Below are 15,015 nucleotides of genomic sequence, written 5' to 3' on the forward strand. Positions count from 1 at the left end.
CCTGTCTCAATCCTACTGCTCAAGGAAGTGGAACACACGAAGTGTTATTTTACACTGCAAACGAAGTATTTCAAATTGCAAATATTTCTTTGCAAGCCCCAGCCGACATGGGAAGTAGTTCTCAATGATTAATGGACTTCTGTACACTTTACTGACAGAGAGGCTGATTCATCCAGGCGCAGAAAATGATCTCATCACCACTGCCACCCCCCAATGTCCCTCTCCCTGCCTCTCTCCCGCTCCCCGCCCTTCCTTTCTTTCTCTCACTCGTTCTTGAATAGACACATCCCTCTTGTTTTAAATCAAAACAAGCCCTCCTCCTTGGCAGTGGGCGCTGCATAAGTTCAAAACTCACAAATCACGAGAACTCACAGGCTGCTTCAAAGGAAGACAGACGTAAAAAGTGGATTTTATACCTACATTCAAAAGCCAGTTTGTCATTGCTGTTGTGTAAAAAGATGCTGACGGCTTCAGAGCTTAAAACTTGTTGGCAGTTTACCGCCACGTGTTCTTGTCAATTTGGTGGTTAACCAGTCACTTTGTTTACAGACTCTCCTTAAGGCCCAAATGTTTTTGCCTGCTTTTTGTACATTCCTAAAGAGCCTGATAATCAGGTTTGCGGCCCCAACAGATACTTTGATCTCTGAAGAAACTTGCTGTGTTGTAAATATCTATCCATGCATCCGTCCACCCATTATCTGTACCGCTTACACTCACAAGGGCGCGGTGTTGTAAATATATAACATGGATTTGAATGAACTACCCTGTCTTCAATGTGTTGACAAGACAGTTGATTGGCTGCACAGTCATAACACCTTTTAACAACTCTTGCTGTTAAAAGGCTCTGCCCATGTGTTGTGTAAGTCCCTCAATTTTATTAAACACACAAAGACCCAAGACTGACTCCATACAATCGTTATTGAAGGTCATGCAGCTCGAGGAGAATTACAGCAGGATGACAGTCCCATGATCTTAAGAGGCCTCCGTCTCAGACTGTTTTTTTTTTTTAAGCCACACAAAGACTTCATTATAGCGACAATAAAACGAGCGCGTGTACAATACTATTTAAAAATATGTTGCTCATATTATCTCAGGTTGGTAGCTAGATAAAATTGTGGCCCCAGTTTTATTTTTTGGGGGGTTATTTTGCTTAGCTGTTCTTGAAAGAAATTTGCGTGAAACCTTTTACAGTACTAAGTTAACCACACACAACAGCAGTATAGAAGCGTTGTGAAGCACCAACACTCAAGATGAAGCAACAAAATTAGTCGAACACTTAGTCGTGTCACTGACAAAATGTTTGGTACACCTCGAACACCGGAAGACCTACTTGTACAAACCTCTAACACTCCTAGTAACTCATTGTAAACCTTTCCATCGAAAATGTATCTGTGGTGAAAACAAATGGGTTATTATGTGTCTAATTTACACATTTTGGGCAAGTGTTTGTGAAAATGGATGAAACAATGGAAATACAAATCTTTTCACTTTTCAAACTCCCCATCACAAAACCTGTATTAGGCCTACTTGTAGAGGCAAAAGTTGTCATGCAAGTGCAAACAAACGTCAATTCTATCAAATACTATTATTTTTACTATTATTAACTATTTATCTGACACACAACTGTAAAAAGCAGCAAACCACCAATGTTGAAACAATACAAAGGCACGACTTCTGATCGTAAAAGTAACGATGCAGAGCAGCTAGCTTGTGGCTAGTGATGCTACAGGGTTCAGTAAGTCACTGGATGTGCACTTATGCTTTTATGAACATACATGTTTCAATATACAATACAAAATGTGTGTGTGTGTGCAAGTTAACCATGTATTTTATTTTTTTTTTAATTGAAGTGCACATACAATTACTTTCTAAACATCCTGTGCACGTATGTAGTCATTTTTGTTAAATACCATAAAAAGGCAGCACAGGTTTGAATCTCTGGATTTTCCGTGCGGAGTTTGCACATGGCCCCTCGTACCTGCTTGTGTTGTTGAATAAAAACTACACATCTTCCATCCATCCATTAGCCAAACCGCTCATCTTCAGCTTTCTAAACAAGTCACGTCTTTCTACAAACGACGCCATCTACTGGTATGAAAGTTAAAGCCCGGAGTTGGACAGCAACCAAAATTGTCTACGTTAAAAGGTCATTTGGGCGACACTTAATTCGAACACGCAATAAATTCAAAGGTCTTATCAAATAGCGTGAAACTAAATATACCAAAGATCATATTTAGACATTTACATTTCATGTTACGTACTTCATGCAGTTTACTGTCGTCTACTATGACTGTAGTTGGGATGACTCAATGGGCTCATATTCTGCACTCCCCAGAAAATTGGATTGAAAGAAAAAAAAAAAAAAGTCAACAGACAGCATTTTATCCATAAAAGGTTTATTCCCCACAATTTTTGAAGGAAAGGGGCAGGCAAATTTACAACACATACTGCGTTGATACAATGACAAAAGCATCTTGCATTTTAAAAAAGAAAAAAAGACATGCACGTTACAAGGTGGCATATAAACAAACTAGAACAAAGTAAAAATGGAAGTGTAAACTGCACAGGATGTTTGAGAGCAGTTAGATCAACGTATCATCACCTTTCTAAAATAACAGCCCAAGTCATTTTTTTTCTCCAGAAAACAAAAAACGGAACCAAATACTGGCGATAAATTTGATTTCAGGGGTAGACTTGAACGACCTGTTTAACTAAGGATGGAGCCCATTTTATTTGGGCAAAATATGCCTTGGGCCATTATTTTAAGTGACAATATGGAACCATAACTTAAAAATGCTCATCTTAAAAAAAACAAATCCCATTAACAAGGAAGGTTTAAGAACTTCAATATGGTCTTTCTCTGCGCTCCTGGCGATGGTCCCTAAAAGAGAACAAAAAGCACAACTCATCAAGTGGTGTCGCAAAGCAGCTTTCAAGCAGCAGCACTATAAACTATTGACTATTTTGACTCTCGCTATACCTCATATCCATCTTGCCACCTGGTGGGCCCATTCCCCTTCCTCTGCCACCCATGGGTGGTCCCCCACGGCCGGAACCACGGAAACCGCCTCTGTCCATGCCGCCGCGGCCCCTGAATCCGCCGCGATCGCCCCCCCTGAAGCCACCGCGATCGCCGCCCCAGCCTCCTCGGAAACCTCCGGGGCCACCCGAGGGCCCGCCGCGGTCCATGCCTCTGCCTCCTCTCATTCCCATTCCGCCTCTGCCTCTTTCACCTCCAGGAGGAAATGGCGGCCCACCGCCCATGCCCTCTGGTTTGGGAGCTTTGCATTGGTTGCACTCCATCCTCCAGGCAAAGTTTTGGTTACCACAACCCCTGGAAGGCAAAACCCATTGAAGCAAGCGCTGTCCGCGCTGCACCAGCGCGGCGAAAAATCGACGGCCAAATACATACGGATTAGGGCACTCCCAGTCTCCGGCCCTCTGCTGCATGTTGCCTCCAGTGGGTCCGCCTCGGCCCATGCCACGTGGGCCGCCTCGGGGCATGAAACCGCCGCGCTCGCCCCCGCGGCCCATCATACCTAACGGGGCATTTTTGCACAATTACAAAATGCCCTTTAAAGTTGAAAACGTGAAAAAGAAAGGCTTGTAGGAGAGCAGTCCTGTAGACATACCTCCACGGCCCATCATGCCATCACGCATGGGCATCTGGGTTTTACGGCGTGCCATTGACACCTTGAGCCTGCGGCCCTGAAACTCCTTACCTGCGATTGCAATTAAAAAAAAACAATAAGCATTCCCGTTTCACACATGACATGTTGAAAACTAAAGTAAAAGGCTCTTCTACCGTCAAAGTGCTCCACAGCGGCTTTGGCGCAGACGGGCTCCTCATAGGAGAGGGTGGCGTCCCCCTTGGGCTTTCCCGAATCCTTATCAGTGTAGATGTTAATGGCAAGCTGGCCGAGCCTGCGATTGAACTGGAGAGAAATGAGTAGTTAGCCTCCCATCGTTTGGTCCCGAGTCTTCGGCAGCTGTCCTTACTCGAATTGGTCCGACGTGTTTAAAGAATTCAGCCATCTCGTCAATGTTGGCCTTCTCTGTCAAGCCAGTAATGTAGATAGCACAGTTCTCGGCATCGTCTTGCTCTTCAGAACGTCCTAAAGGGAAGCATTTTATTTTATTTTATTTTTTTAAATGCAACACCTAACAAATGTTCAGCGTGTGCCCAATGCTCAAATACAACTCACCCATCTCGCGCTCTTCGCCACCCATGTGTCCTACGGTCCAGTGAGTGAGGGCCGAAAGAGGGATTGGGGGGGCCGGGGGGGGGAGAGAAAAATAGTCAGCAAATGCTACTCAAATCCCGTACAGAACACCCGAAGGGTGCTACAAAACAGTTGCGACTTCATTACACACTGTGGGGCCATGTTAACCATCATAGCATACATGATTGGAAAAGTAAAATACCTCCGACCCCAACAACAATAATTTTGTGTTCTTTGAAAAGCCTCTTAGACCAGTAAGTAAATGCTCCCCCCAAAAGGTTTTTTTTTTAAAGATATGAGATTGTTTTAAAAAAAAAAAATAAAAAAAAAAGTCAACCCAGTCACGAGTGGCATTTTTTCCATTAACCTTTGGAAAACTGGTCAAACCATAAGCGACGCTGAATTTCACCAAAAACCTTTGTGAAAATGGTCTCAGGCATTGGACAAATTTCCCCAATTAGGGCACGTTCATAAAAATGACATTTCACCCCAAAATAGCAAAATGAATACTCAAAACATAGTTGACGTAATTTAGGCTTGTAAAGGACTAACCAGTGTAATTCTCGTTAACTTACCACCAGGCTTACTGAAGCCACCTCTGTCTCCAGCGCTGCTATGGGGGAATAAATGAAGATATGAAGGCCATTTCCCTTTTACAGCCACATCCATGGCTCGAGCAAAGTGGCTTGATTGAGGGAGTCAAAAACATTCTATCGAGGCCAACAGCAAGTCAAATCCCCCAATGTTGTTATACAGAGTAACTGAGGGGGGTCATGTGTTAATACGAGTAACTTGGTGATAACAGTCGTGTAGAGAAGCTTGAAAGGCACGTGACAGTAGCTCAACATTTGTAAAATGATTTCAGATGCATTGACAGAAACGTGCCATTGCTTTTTAACATTAGACTCTGCTTATGTTACAAATTTACAACAACAAAAAAAAAAAAAAACAATGCATCTGAAAGTTCACATTAACCAATGTATACAATAACAAAAGTAAATTTTAAACAGCAAAAAAATGTAAACTACACATTTTACAGAAATAACCACAGATTTGTAAAGCACTTGTTAACGTGAAAACACTTCATTTAAAATAGGGGTGCACCGATCGATTGGCCAGGATTGGTATAAGAACCGATTTCCTTAAAAAAAAAAAAAAAAAATTGGGGATGTGATCCCTTTAAATAAAACTGAGCTAGTCCACCAATCTTATGGATTTCAGAGGTCTGAAAAAGTCTGCCTTTGTCCTCTTCAGTGCAATTTTATTTGCGAGAACTACTTTCATGCAGTCTAAACAACCCATTTGTATTGTTTCACAGGTATTGTTCTTTTTTTTTTTTTTTTACAATTAAACAAGATTGGAACATTGAAGGTGTTGGTTATGGAAGAAAGAAAACAAAATCAGAGTCAGCAGGTCAGGCTTTTTAAAGATCAGGGATCGGCGAGAAAATTTTGATCAGTGCACCCCTAATTAAGAAGAAAAATCCAAAATAAAACACCCATCATCATGCTCCAAAAGACCACCATCCTCAGTTGTTGGAAAATAAGGCAGACCCCCAATCAGTTTTAGATCACTCCTGCGGGGCTTAAGTTGGCGCCTCTGCACTGAGTACAGATATTTTCTAGAGAAAAGATGCTTTTAAATGGCTCTGTTACCTGTACGGTATAAATGTGACAAAGAATGTTAAAAAGTTCTCAATGTGATCAAACAGTTGAATTCCAAAAACACAAAATACAGTTTTAAACATTTCAAAGACATTTTGATCAGCCCACCTCTCCCTAATACCCCTGTGCAATTCTAAAATTCTTAACTGAAATATTTAAGACTACACCCTAGTTATACCATTTCTGCAGCATTGCCAATCTATCGCACATCAAATTTACTCAAATCTGCCTTATAAAAAGCTTCTTTGTAATATGATCATTTCATGAATGGCTTTTTAAAAAAAAATAAATATAGGAACCCTTGAACAAAGCGATTGATTAAGCGTTTTCCCTACGAAGAATTATGTACACGTAACAAGGTCTTTACGTGCACTCCATCCAAGCCTCAAAATCTCCAAAATCCCCCACCCCCGCCCCCCCAAAAACTTGTCATTGTACCTCATTGACCCCTTTACCACCAAGACTGTTTTCAAATATTAAGAGGCCACTCCGAATACAAACACACGTTGAAGAAATTAACCTCAGGAATATCCGAATATCCCATTGTGGATAGATAAGTGTAATGCAGCTTGGGTCAAACTAGCTAACACATTCACATTATGCATACGAACAGGCACCAAGTATAAAATGGGCCAAAGTGCGAAGAGACCAAAAACCAAGGGGCATTTTGCTCCCACCCACAAGTTTTTGTAGCTACCATCTATCCCATACTAAATCACTTATGACCACAGGAAATATTTTTTTTTTTCCTATTGATAATCCCACCACTCATACAAAGAGTGCATTTGTATGTTTTACCTAACCAAAAAAAGGTGATTACTATAATAAGTGAGTGATATAAAAAATAAAATCCCCAAAAGCAGATTGGTGACACATGAAACTGGTACGAGCTTTAAAATTCAGTAAAATGTGCATTACATTTCCTGTTTTTGTGTCCTGACCACTACTTATACTCATTTGGGAGAAACTTTTACAGGGAAACCCATAAAAACAGATGTATCTTAAAAATTATTATTTTTTTAGAAAACCAGGAATGTTTCCCCTCTCATTTGACTCTCCTTTTGGTAAAACACATGTTTTTCAGTACCAAGAGCACCTTTACCCTTGCTCATTTGCTTTTCCATTAGGGCTGGACGATTAATCGAAATTTCAATCATGACTTTGATTTTGGCTTTTCAACCTTTGAAACGTTACAATCGAAGAAAAACGATTCATGTGCAGAACGGCGCAGTGGGTTTACAAGTTCCCGACGTTGTGAAAGTACCCTGAATGCACCATGTTGCTTGTGTAGTGGCAAGCGTGCAGCGAATGTGAGGCTGCCGCCTTTAAGCGTCCTTTGAACCATTTAATGACACCCAAGTTAGAGTTCGCTGCAGAACTAAATACACAACAAAAATAATTGCACACATTTAAATACAAAACATGCTTTGTTATTAAAACATTGCTCGCGCTAGAGCTAAAGTATATGGCGAATCCCATTCAAACGGAAAGTAGCATCAGCTTCGGGAGTGATAGTGATAGGAATTTTCCTTTCCTCAAAACTACTAAGATCCAATGACCCTTTTTTTGTAATACCAAAAACACATTTCCACATAACATGGCATGAAATACAATCCGAGATCCCAGGTTAGAAGAGTAAGTCTCAAGACTTGTGAAAATAAAAGATAAAATAAATATGGTAATGTTTCAATGTTTGCAAAGATGCAAGTCGTCAAAAGGTGTGGAAGTAGCATGAAAATGCAAGAGGCTTGAATTTCACATGTACAAGGCCATTTTGTAGTTGACAAAAAGAATAGTGTTGAAGAATAAAGTGTGCAATTGCCGAGGGGTGAATGGACACGAGGCCATGACAGTATTCAGTAGTTGAATACATTAAGTTTTGAGATCAATGAATAATCATTTAAATCTCAATCAAAATAACTGCGATTATTATTTTGCCCATAATCGTCCAGCCCTACTTTCCATTGCTGGCATTACTTAAATGGCCTCTTAAAGCAGGGATAAACACCGAGTGCTGTTGCAAAACAGAAACAACAACAACCAAACACCAAAGTGAGCTTGTTAACGGCGCGAAGGCGCAAAAATATTTAGTTGGGAATGTTGTAAAATGACCTTATGTATATTTTAGTGCATCAGATCTATTTTAATGATGTAATGTAACCATTTGCAAGACCCATTCAACCCAACCTGTCATGTCGTAAATGCAAAACTTGACTAAAAAAAACGGAACTTTTGCAATTACCCATCACCATATTAAGGAACAGTACAACATGAAGGACCCTCAACACCGTGTACACCATGTACACCAGTGAAATACTGAATTGTGAATCTTTATGGTGCATTGAAATCCAATGAATTGAGTGCCATTTGAGATAGATAGATATATGATCCATCAATTCTTTTGTAATCTGATTTGCATTACCCCATTGCTATACAAATCGCTTATCTGAAACCTTAGAGATAAACCTGTCCCTCCCTACATTATGCACAGGCCCCAATATATGCATTGATCGAACATGTTCACTTACCAAGGCACTTTAGTGACAGGGCTGAGAGAAACAATGGTGCAAAACACTAGCTTTGCTAGCCAGTAATGACTTTATAACAACAAATCTTATAGTGGTAACTGAAAAAGCACTCTGGTCATCATCTTCAGCATTAGCACTCATTTGCCTCAGCCCTGCCCTAAGTAGCCGTAGCACCTGCAGAGTCAAAATACAGTCAGTCATGTGCTGAAGAAAGACACTTACCCCATGCCACGACTCATGCCGCCACGGCCACGATGCATCATTCCTCCTCTGTCATAACCGTCACGGCCCCTGCCCTCCGAGTACCTTGAAGGCTCCGAGTAGCCAGAGCCCCCTCCTTGGCCATCCTGTCTGTAATTATCTATAAACAATGACAATTCCATCAGAATGTGTGTGTGTGTGTGTTCACCACCCCCAACCCCCATTGATGTAAATTGTGCAGTAATAAAAGAGGTGGACGCAAGCTCACTGTAATGGTTGGACTGATAGCTGGGCGGTCCACCTTGCTGGCTATACTGGCTGGCTGGGGGCTGCCCATAGGAACCCGCAGCCTGGGGTGGATAAGAAGGAGGGGCCTGCTGTTGGGCCTGCTGCTGGTAACCACCCTGCGGTTGACTGTAGCTGGTCTGCTGGGCCTGATAGCCAGACTGCTGCTGGCCATATCCTGCTTGTTGGGAGTAGCTACTTTGGTTGTAACCAGCAGGCTGGCTGTTCGCACTGTAACTAATGGGAGACAAAAACCAATGCAGCAAAAAGCTTGGCTAAATATGTGGTATCAAGATAGACAATTTCTTGTACACGGGTACACACCTCTGCGGCGCCGCAGGAGCTGGCTGCTGACCATAAGCAGGATATGCAGATTGAGCAGTATAACCAGGCTGAGACCCGTAAGACTGCGATGCAGCCGGAGCAGTAGCAGCGGCGGCGGCAGCAGCTGCAGGAGTACCATCATAAGCCTGTGCTCCATAAGCCTGGGAGGACTGGGTGTAACCATGAGCCGTCGACTGGGCAGCAGGATAGCCAGCTGTGGAGCACATAAGACAAAATGTTTTGCAAATACCACAGGGGGAAATGGCAAACAGCTTGAGGTTTGGTGACGCACTAATCCTGTCCCAAGCCCAATCGCTACTGATCTCCTCTGATCACATACCTTGCGCTGCCTGGCCATATGAGGAGCTGTATTGTTGCGGTGGCTGCTGTTGAGCATAGCTTCCAGCAGCGGGCGTCGCCTGGGTGTACGCGCTGTCAGCAGCAGCGGCGGCGGCGGCAGCTGCAGCAGGCTGGGCATAGGAGCCGTAACTTTGCTGGCCATAACTCTGCTGCTGAATAAAAAAGCAACAACAAATCACAGGGTTATCATTCACTTGGACTCTGTATTAGCTGATCCAATAACTCATCAATATTTTTCCACTAATTGTACAAATATCTGCTATGGCCCTCCACAGAGGTCTGAAAGTCTGCCTTTGTCCTCTTCTGTAATTAGACTATTAAGGTGGTAACTTATCTCACTGAGCTGCAAACGTTTGCGCGTGTTAGCGAGCATAGCAAAGGTTTTTTTCCCATCAGGGTTCGTTCAAGGTTGCAAAGCCATTCATCAGATGTTTGCAAAGAGTTTATGGTCGCAAAGTCTTGTCGCCACAAAGTTCTGAACACACTCAAAATTTCTTCGCAACAATAGAAACAGTTTGCAACCATTGAAAGTGTATGCAAACGTCTAGCGAACCCCCCAAAAACAACATTTGGGCATGCGCAAACCCTCACCGCTTGCTACAATACATTATTTGGTTTAGAATGATGTCCTTTGAATTTCTCCTTAGTGCAGTGTTACTACGTCATTGTTTTGGTTATTTTGGTCTACTAGTGTAAGTATTGCTTTGTTAATTTTCCTTACGGGGTGAATTAAGTATCAATCAATCAATAGACCTTTTGTGCGCATTTGCGAGAGCAGGCATACAATTATTATTTACCTGGGCAGACTGTCCATAGGCTTGTGAGGCTGGAGCAGCATAAGAAGCATACCTGCAAAGACGGCAAGTTCAAGACATGCAATGCAATGCAATGGCCTCACAAATAACGCCAGTGAAGCACATGTGCTCAATTTAACAATGAACGAGTATCGCAGCTTCAACTTAACTCGATACGGGCTAATAATCAAAGTCTGATTGTTAGTTGAACACTTACCCCGGTTGAGAACTGGACTGGTTGTAGGAGCTGTAATCTGTTGAAAGCCAAATAAAACAAAGTACCATTGTTAACAATTGAAGCGCTACTAGCCGCGATGCTAATGTTAGCGCTAACATCACGTTAAACCGGCCCGCGGTTTGAGCGCCATTCTACCGCGGGCCACGAATGGCGAGGCTTTAACAATCATACTGCTAACAATACGTATAACCTGACAAGTTGTGATTCCTGATATTAAAAAGGGATGATAAAGTAGAGAAGCTCGACCAAATAAAAAGCAACAGTGGTGGTGGGGAGACGACGTAGGTCGAAGAATTACATTAGGCCTTGTGCCAGGCGCCAATTCGCGGCAATGGAGATTCACTTCAATAACATTAATAAAAACGAATGCTGTAGACAAAGTCTCATAATATATACACTACCGACTCGAGTATTAACCTATGATTCTATATTTAGGACTCGATGTCAAGAAAATATTCCAAAATCTACACTTACCAGGAGCCGACGCCATTTTGCGTGTCTTGTAAGAGACGACTGGACAAAGTTGATTGTTGGAGAGACGCCTTTGAGTGCGCAACAACCAGGAAATATCGCGAGATAACAGACTCATCTTTTCAAATAACGCGATACTTTGTTTGACCCACTAACATTACTACGGTGTCTTTCGAAACGCTTTTTTGTATGTGACGATCACAGTGCTCGTGAGCTTTATTTTATGCATTTGTACGAAAATATTAATTCGCAGTTCGTAACAGCGTTCAATTTCCTGGCTAATTGTTGCCAGAAGTGAGAAGATCCAACAACCCGTTACTGAACTGTACATTTATTTCACTTTTCAGACCTTTATTTTAATCTAGAGAGGAAATTGCGCTCATTTTGAATTATGTCGAGCAGACATGGGACAGAAACAAAACAACAGAACAACCATTAATAAAACGTTTACTTTACCATTTAAAAAACAAACAAAAAAATGTACCTTTATTTATCCAGGAAAGGCAAATTCACTTTTGCAATGCCAAGTTGGTTGCAGACAGCTGAGTGAAATAAGGAAAAAATAAAAACAACTATTGTACAAATAAAATCAGACAAGTACAACAAACTGTACACAAAACAAAGCATAAAACATTTACAAAACACATACATAATCTCTGATCAAAATACACCATAGCTCTCTTCACACAACCCTTAAATCAGTGGTCTCAGATTTGCGATCTGGGGGCAATTTACATCCCGCAAGATTATATTTAGCGTTAAGGCGCAAAATACCAGGCATCCCACAGGCGTACCGTTGTGGTCAACTGCATATGCAAATAGTACTTGATCATATTATTAAAATGGTAGATTGTAGCCGTTGTGTTGTTTTTGAGTGTCTATTTTACAATATTGCATTCCAAATTAGGAATCGCCATCTTGATGATTCATGGTTAATCATGAGTGAGGTCATAACAGCCAAAATACAGTCTGGCTTCAAGGCATAAAAGGGTGCAAATAAAAGGGTTAACTTGCCCCTTTGCATAACACATCACAAAGCAAGTGGTTTCTTGTGCAAAACAACTATAATTATCCTGGGTGTATATCATTTAATTTCAGGGTTTTGGGGTCGTCCAAGATCAATCTGTTGTAAACTGACAATCTTTAAAATAGTGCTTGACTTTAGGATCATGTTAGCATACAGGTTATGACATAATAGGGCAATGAAATGTCATCGTTTTACTGCTAAGGTGTGTGAAATGGGGAGTGGCAGAGTGGACAAAAGGCGGGGTCATATGTTCCTCATGTCCCCCCGTCCACTCTGCCCATATCAATACATTTACACTTTACAGTTCTCGTATAAAGGAATGCTATTTGTGTTAACCTGAAAGTCTCAGTATGTCCAATAGGTGGCAGTATGTATCATACTCTGTCAACTGCTAGCGAAGAAGCGTGTTTTGTGACGTCATCCGGAAGTAAACGAATTAAAAACAATACACGGAGCGTTCTAATAATACATGAAAGTGTTCCTACCGAGTCGTGGTTTTGAAACATCATTTTTTGACATCTTCTCAACGTATGGAGACAAAACAAGATCAAACGACAATAGTAGTTAGCTATAGTACGGAGAGAGTATAGATTTTCTGCGTTGAACAAAAAAGACATAATGGCATCTTCACTCCAGACAAACGTACCAGCGTAGCGCAAAAGAGGGTAAAAAAAAAAAAAGAAAGAACAATCAAGTCATTTAGGTCATGCGTTATCGTGTTTTTTCAGTATGGCTCGGATCGGATCGTCCAGGATTCTTTCTCGGGACAACCCTGCTGGTGGCGCTCATCTTGATAGTGTATGCTGCAGGTCCCCAAGCCAGTCTCAGTTTAGGTCCAGGTGGAGACTTTCCACGTTTCAGAGGTATCAGTTCATAAACTGATTAGTTAAGGTTTTACTGTAATTATGCCTAGCAAACAACACTGTTAATTTTCTCCCAACCCTTGTGTCTTCTAGACATGTTCCTGTACGCTCTCAATCATGACGATATGCCCTCTTTACTTGTTAGCGTCGCTCTGCTGCTGCTGTTCGGACCACGTCAGGAGCGTCACTGGGGAACAGTCATCTACTTAGCCCTCTCCATCCTGACAATGACCGTATTACCTCTTATTTACACGTTGGTCATCTTTGTCTTCAGTTTTGAGGCCAGTCGGGTATGTGGTTATGCTGCCATTCACTTGGCATTGTTTACAGCCCAGTGCAGTCACGTGACTAACAGGCGACTGCAAGGCTGTTTGCCAGTGTGGATTCTACCCTGGTTGCTGCTGCTGTTTTGTCTGTTCGTGCTGCCCGGGACACCTGCACTGCTTAATTTCTGTGCAATATGCATTGGTTATAACTGTATCCTTTTTTAAATGTGAGCCAATCATGTAATATATCAAATATATCGTTTCTGTCGATTGGTAACGACTAATCACGGTTCAGTTTCAGAAAACAGGTCAGGTACATCTTGCCATGATTTTATATGTCACATCTTGGTTTGAGTTTTTGTGGTGTATAACCATTTGCATTCATTCATTACTATCTATTTCTGAGCATCAATATATACAGTATGTTTAGTTAAAAGCCTTGAGAACAGAGAGTTACTACTGTCGTTGCCACGTTGCGAGTTATTTGTCACAATAGATAAATAAATTAAATAGTTTAGTAAAAACGATTGCTTGATCAGCGAGTGAGAGAGGAAAACATAGTTAATAGGAAGTTAATGCATCCCAGAAAGTTTGAAGGTGCTTTGGAAATTTCAGTCTCTTCTTGTGATACTTAATAAACCTTTCAGATAGTCATAGCTTAATTGGGATGCTACAGGAGCTGGAGAAAGCCAATGTCCTGGCCTTCATTCCCACTTCAGCGTATATTCCCACTGCGTCCAGACTAAGATTGCCAACCTACAGCTCCTCACAGATGTATGAGTCATCTTGTTTCCAGCCATTCCATTCAAAATTCACACTCACCTCCACCACAGATAAGATAATTGTATTATTTTCATATATTCCCTCTCCCAGTTCCAGATCACAGTCTCAGTTTATGCATGCAGATCAGGCAACACCACCACCCATGAGGGACCCCTTAATGTTGAACCACCATCTGTGGGAGGAGCCACTGTCTGTCTGGAGGCCAGAGTGTGAAGCAGACGTGTTGGAAGAACAGATGCTGAGGGCTGGAATACTTGCCTCCTTACAGGATGCCCCGGAGGAAGTCAATCGAAAAGTAGAAGTGCCCAAATCGTCTGTTTCTGCACTGAGGTCGGTCACTACAAAAATCCCTAAACCGTATCTTTCATGTACATGACGACGGTTGCCGATTTGGCGGCATGATGACCACAATGTTTGCCCCTAGACTCCAGCAGCTGGAGAAGATGGGCTTCCCCACAGAAAAAGCTGTAGTGGCGCTTGCAGCCTCCAAACAGCTAGATGGCGCTATTTCCTTACTCATAGATGACCGTGTTGGAGAGCAGGCTGTGGTTATAGCAAAGGGGAAGACAACGACGCCACCCAAAGGCCATTAGGTGGCTCAACACTTGACACGGAGCGTGAAAAATTGGGGGCAATTGTACAACAAACTGGGCTGATACTTGGAATTTGTTTTTTTTTGCAGAGCTTCAACGTTACATTTTTATTCATTTTGTGAAATAAATCTGGATTGAACATGATTTCGGACAAGGGATGGAATTTTGGCTACATTTCCTTCATACACTATGGGGAAAATTAATCATCAGATAATCTGAATTCTTTTTTAAAAATTGTATTTTAATTGGATGGGAGACTCTCACTGAATGTTCTCAGCTGCTTTTTTTTCATGCCAGTGCCACATCAAACAGAACAATGATGCCACTTGTCTTACTGCAGTTAGCTGTCATGTTCATTTTCAGAACACACAAGGACTGAGCCAAGTTGGGCACTA

At 41.9% G+C, this 15,015-nt stretch overlaps 2 protein-coding genes across 7 annotated transcripts; one reads left to right on the top strand and one right to left on the bottom strand.

Moving 5' to 3' along the window:
* Window positions 1–2,379: 2,379 nt before the first annotated feature.
* On the bottom strand, window positions 2,380–11,206 carry ewsr1b (EWS RNA-binding protein 1b). Of its 5 annotated transcripts, none has more exons than XM_086030853.1 (15): window positions 11,092–11,206; window positions 10,597–10,633; window positions 10,383–10,434; window positions 9,566–9,734; window positions 9,226–9,439; window positions 8,885–9,138; window positions 8,638–8,776; window positions 4,799–4,836; window positions 4,206–4,235; window positions 4,000–4,115; window positions 3,806–3,935; window positions 3,633–3,722; window positions 3,413–3,539; window positions 2,981–3,334; window positions 2,380–2,881 (listed from the first exon to the last, which is right to left on the bottom strand). In XM_086030853.1, the coding sequence occupies exons 1-15, from the start codon at window positions 11,204–11,206 to the stop codon at window positions 2,845–2,847; spliced, it is 1,902 nt and encodes a 633-aa protein (XP_085886979.1). In that variant the 3' UTR covers window positions 2,380–2,844. The 5 variants fall into 5 exon arrangements, with proteins under 5 accessions (XP_085886979.1, XP_085886983.1, XP_085886982.1 ...); XM_086030857.1 differs by having other exon boundaries at window positions 8,885–9,132; window positions 11,092–11,194; XM_086030856.1 differs by having other exon boundaries at window positions 8,885–9,132; window positions 9,566–9,737; window positions 11,092–11,194.
* Window positions 11,207–12,521: 1,315 nt separating this feature from the next.
* rhbdd3 (rhomboid domain containing 3) lies at window positions 12,522–14,764 on the top strand. 2 transcript variants are annotated; one of them, XM_086030631.1, is made up of 6 exons: window positions 12,522–12,780; window positions 12,844–12,978; window positions 13,072–13,455; window positions 13,892–14,018; window positions 14,118–14,357; window positions 14,452–14,764. In XM_086030631.1, exons 3-6 carry the CDS (start codon window positions 13,074–13,076, stop codon window positions 14,618–14,620), a joined length of 918 nt encoding a protein of 305 aa, XP_085886757.1. In that variant the 5' UTR covers window positions 12,522–12,780; window positions 12,844–12,978; window positions 13,072–13,073; the 3' UTR covers window positions 14,621–14,764. The 2 variants fall into 2 exon arrangements, with proteins under 2 accessions (XP_085886757.1, XP_085886756.1); XM_086030630.1 differs by having other exon boundaries at window positions 12,522–12,978.
* The last annotated feature ends 251 nt before the right edge of the window (window positions 14,765–15,015 follow it).

Source organism: Filicampus tigris, chromosome 5, assembly GCF_054856515.1.
Source record: "Filicampus tigris isolate MCC_2025a chromosome 5, RoL_Ftig_1.0, whole genome shotgun sequence".
Lineage (NCBI taxonomy): Eukaryota > Metazoa > Chordata > Actinopteri > Syngnathiformes > Syngnathidae > Filicampus > Filicampus tigris.

Bases quoted from the DNA above. Each gene is read 5' to 3' on its own strand.
- ewsr1b (XM_086030853.1), bottom strand. From the start codon at position 11,206: ATGAGTCTGTTATCTCGCGATATTTCCTGGTTGTTGCGCACTCAAAGG. The intron at 10,435-10,596 runs GTAAGTGTTCAA...CCGTCTTTGCAG, and splicing joins CAGTCCAGTTCTCAACCGGG to GTATGCTTCTTATGCTGCTC. The intron at 9,440-9,565 runs GTATGTGATCAG...TGTGCTCCACAG, and splicing joins ATATGGCCAGGCAGCGCAAG to CTGGCTATCCTGCTGCCCAG.
- rhbdd3 (XM_086030630.1), top strand. From the start codon at position 12,822: ATGCGTTATCGTGTTTTTTCAGTATGGCTCGGATCGGATCGTCCAGGA. The intron at 12,979-13,071 runs GTATCAGTTCAT...TGTGTCTTCTAG, and splicing joins AGACTTTCCACGTTTCAGAG to ACATGTTCCTGTACGCTCTC. The intron at 14,019-14,117 runs GTATGAGTCATC...TCCCTCTCCCAG, and splicing joins ACCTACAGCTCCTCACAGAT to TTCCAGATCACAGTCTCAGT.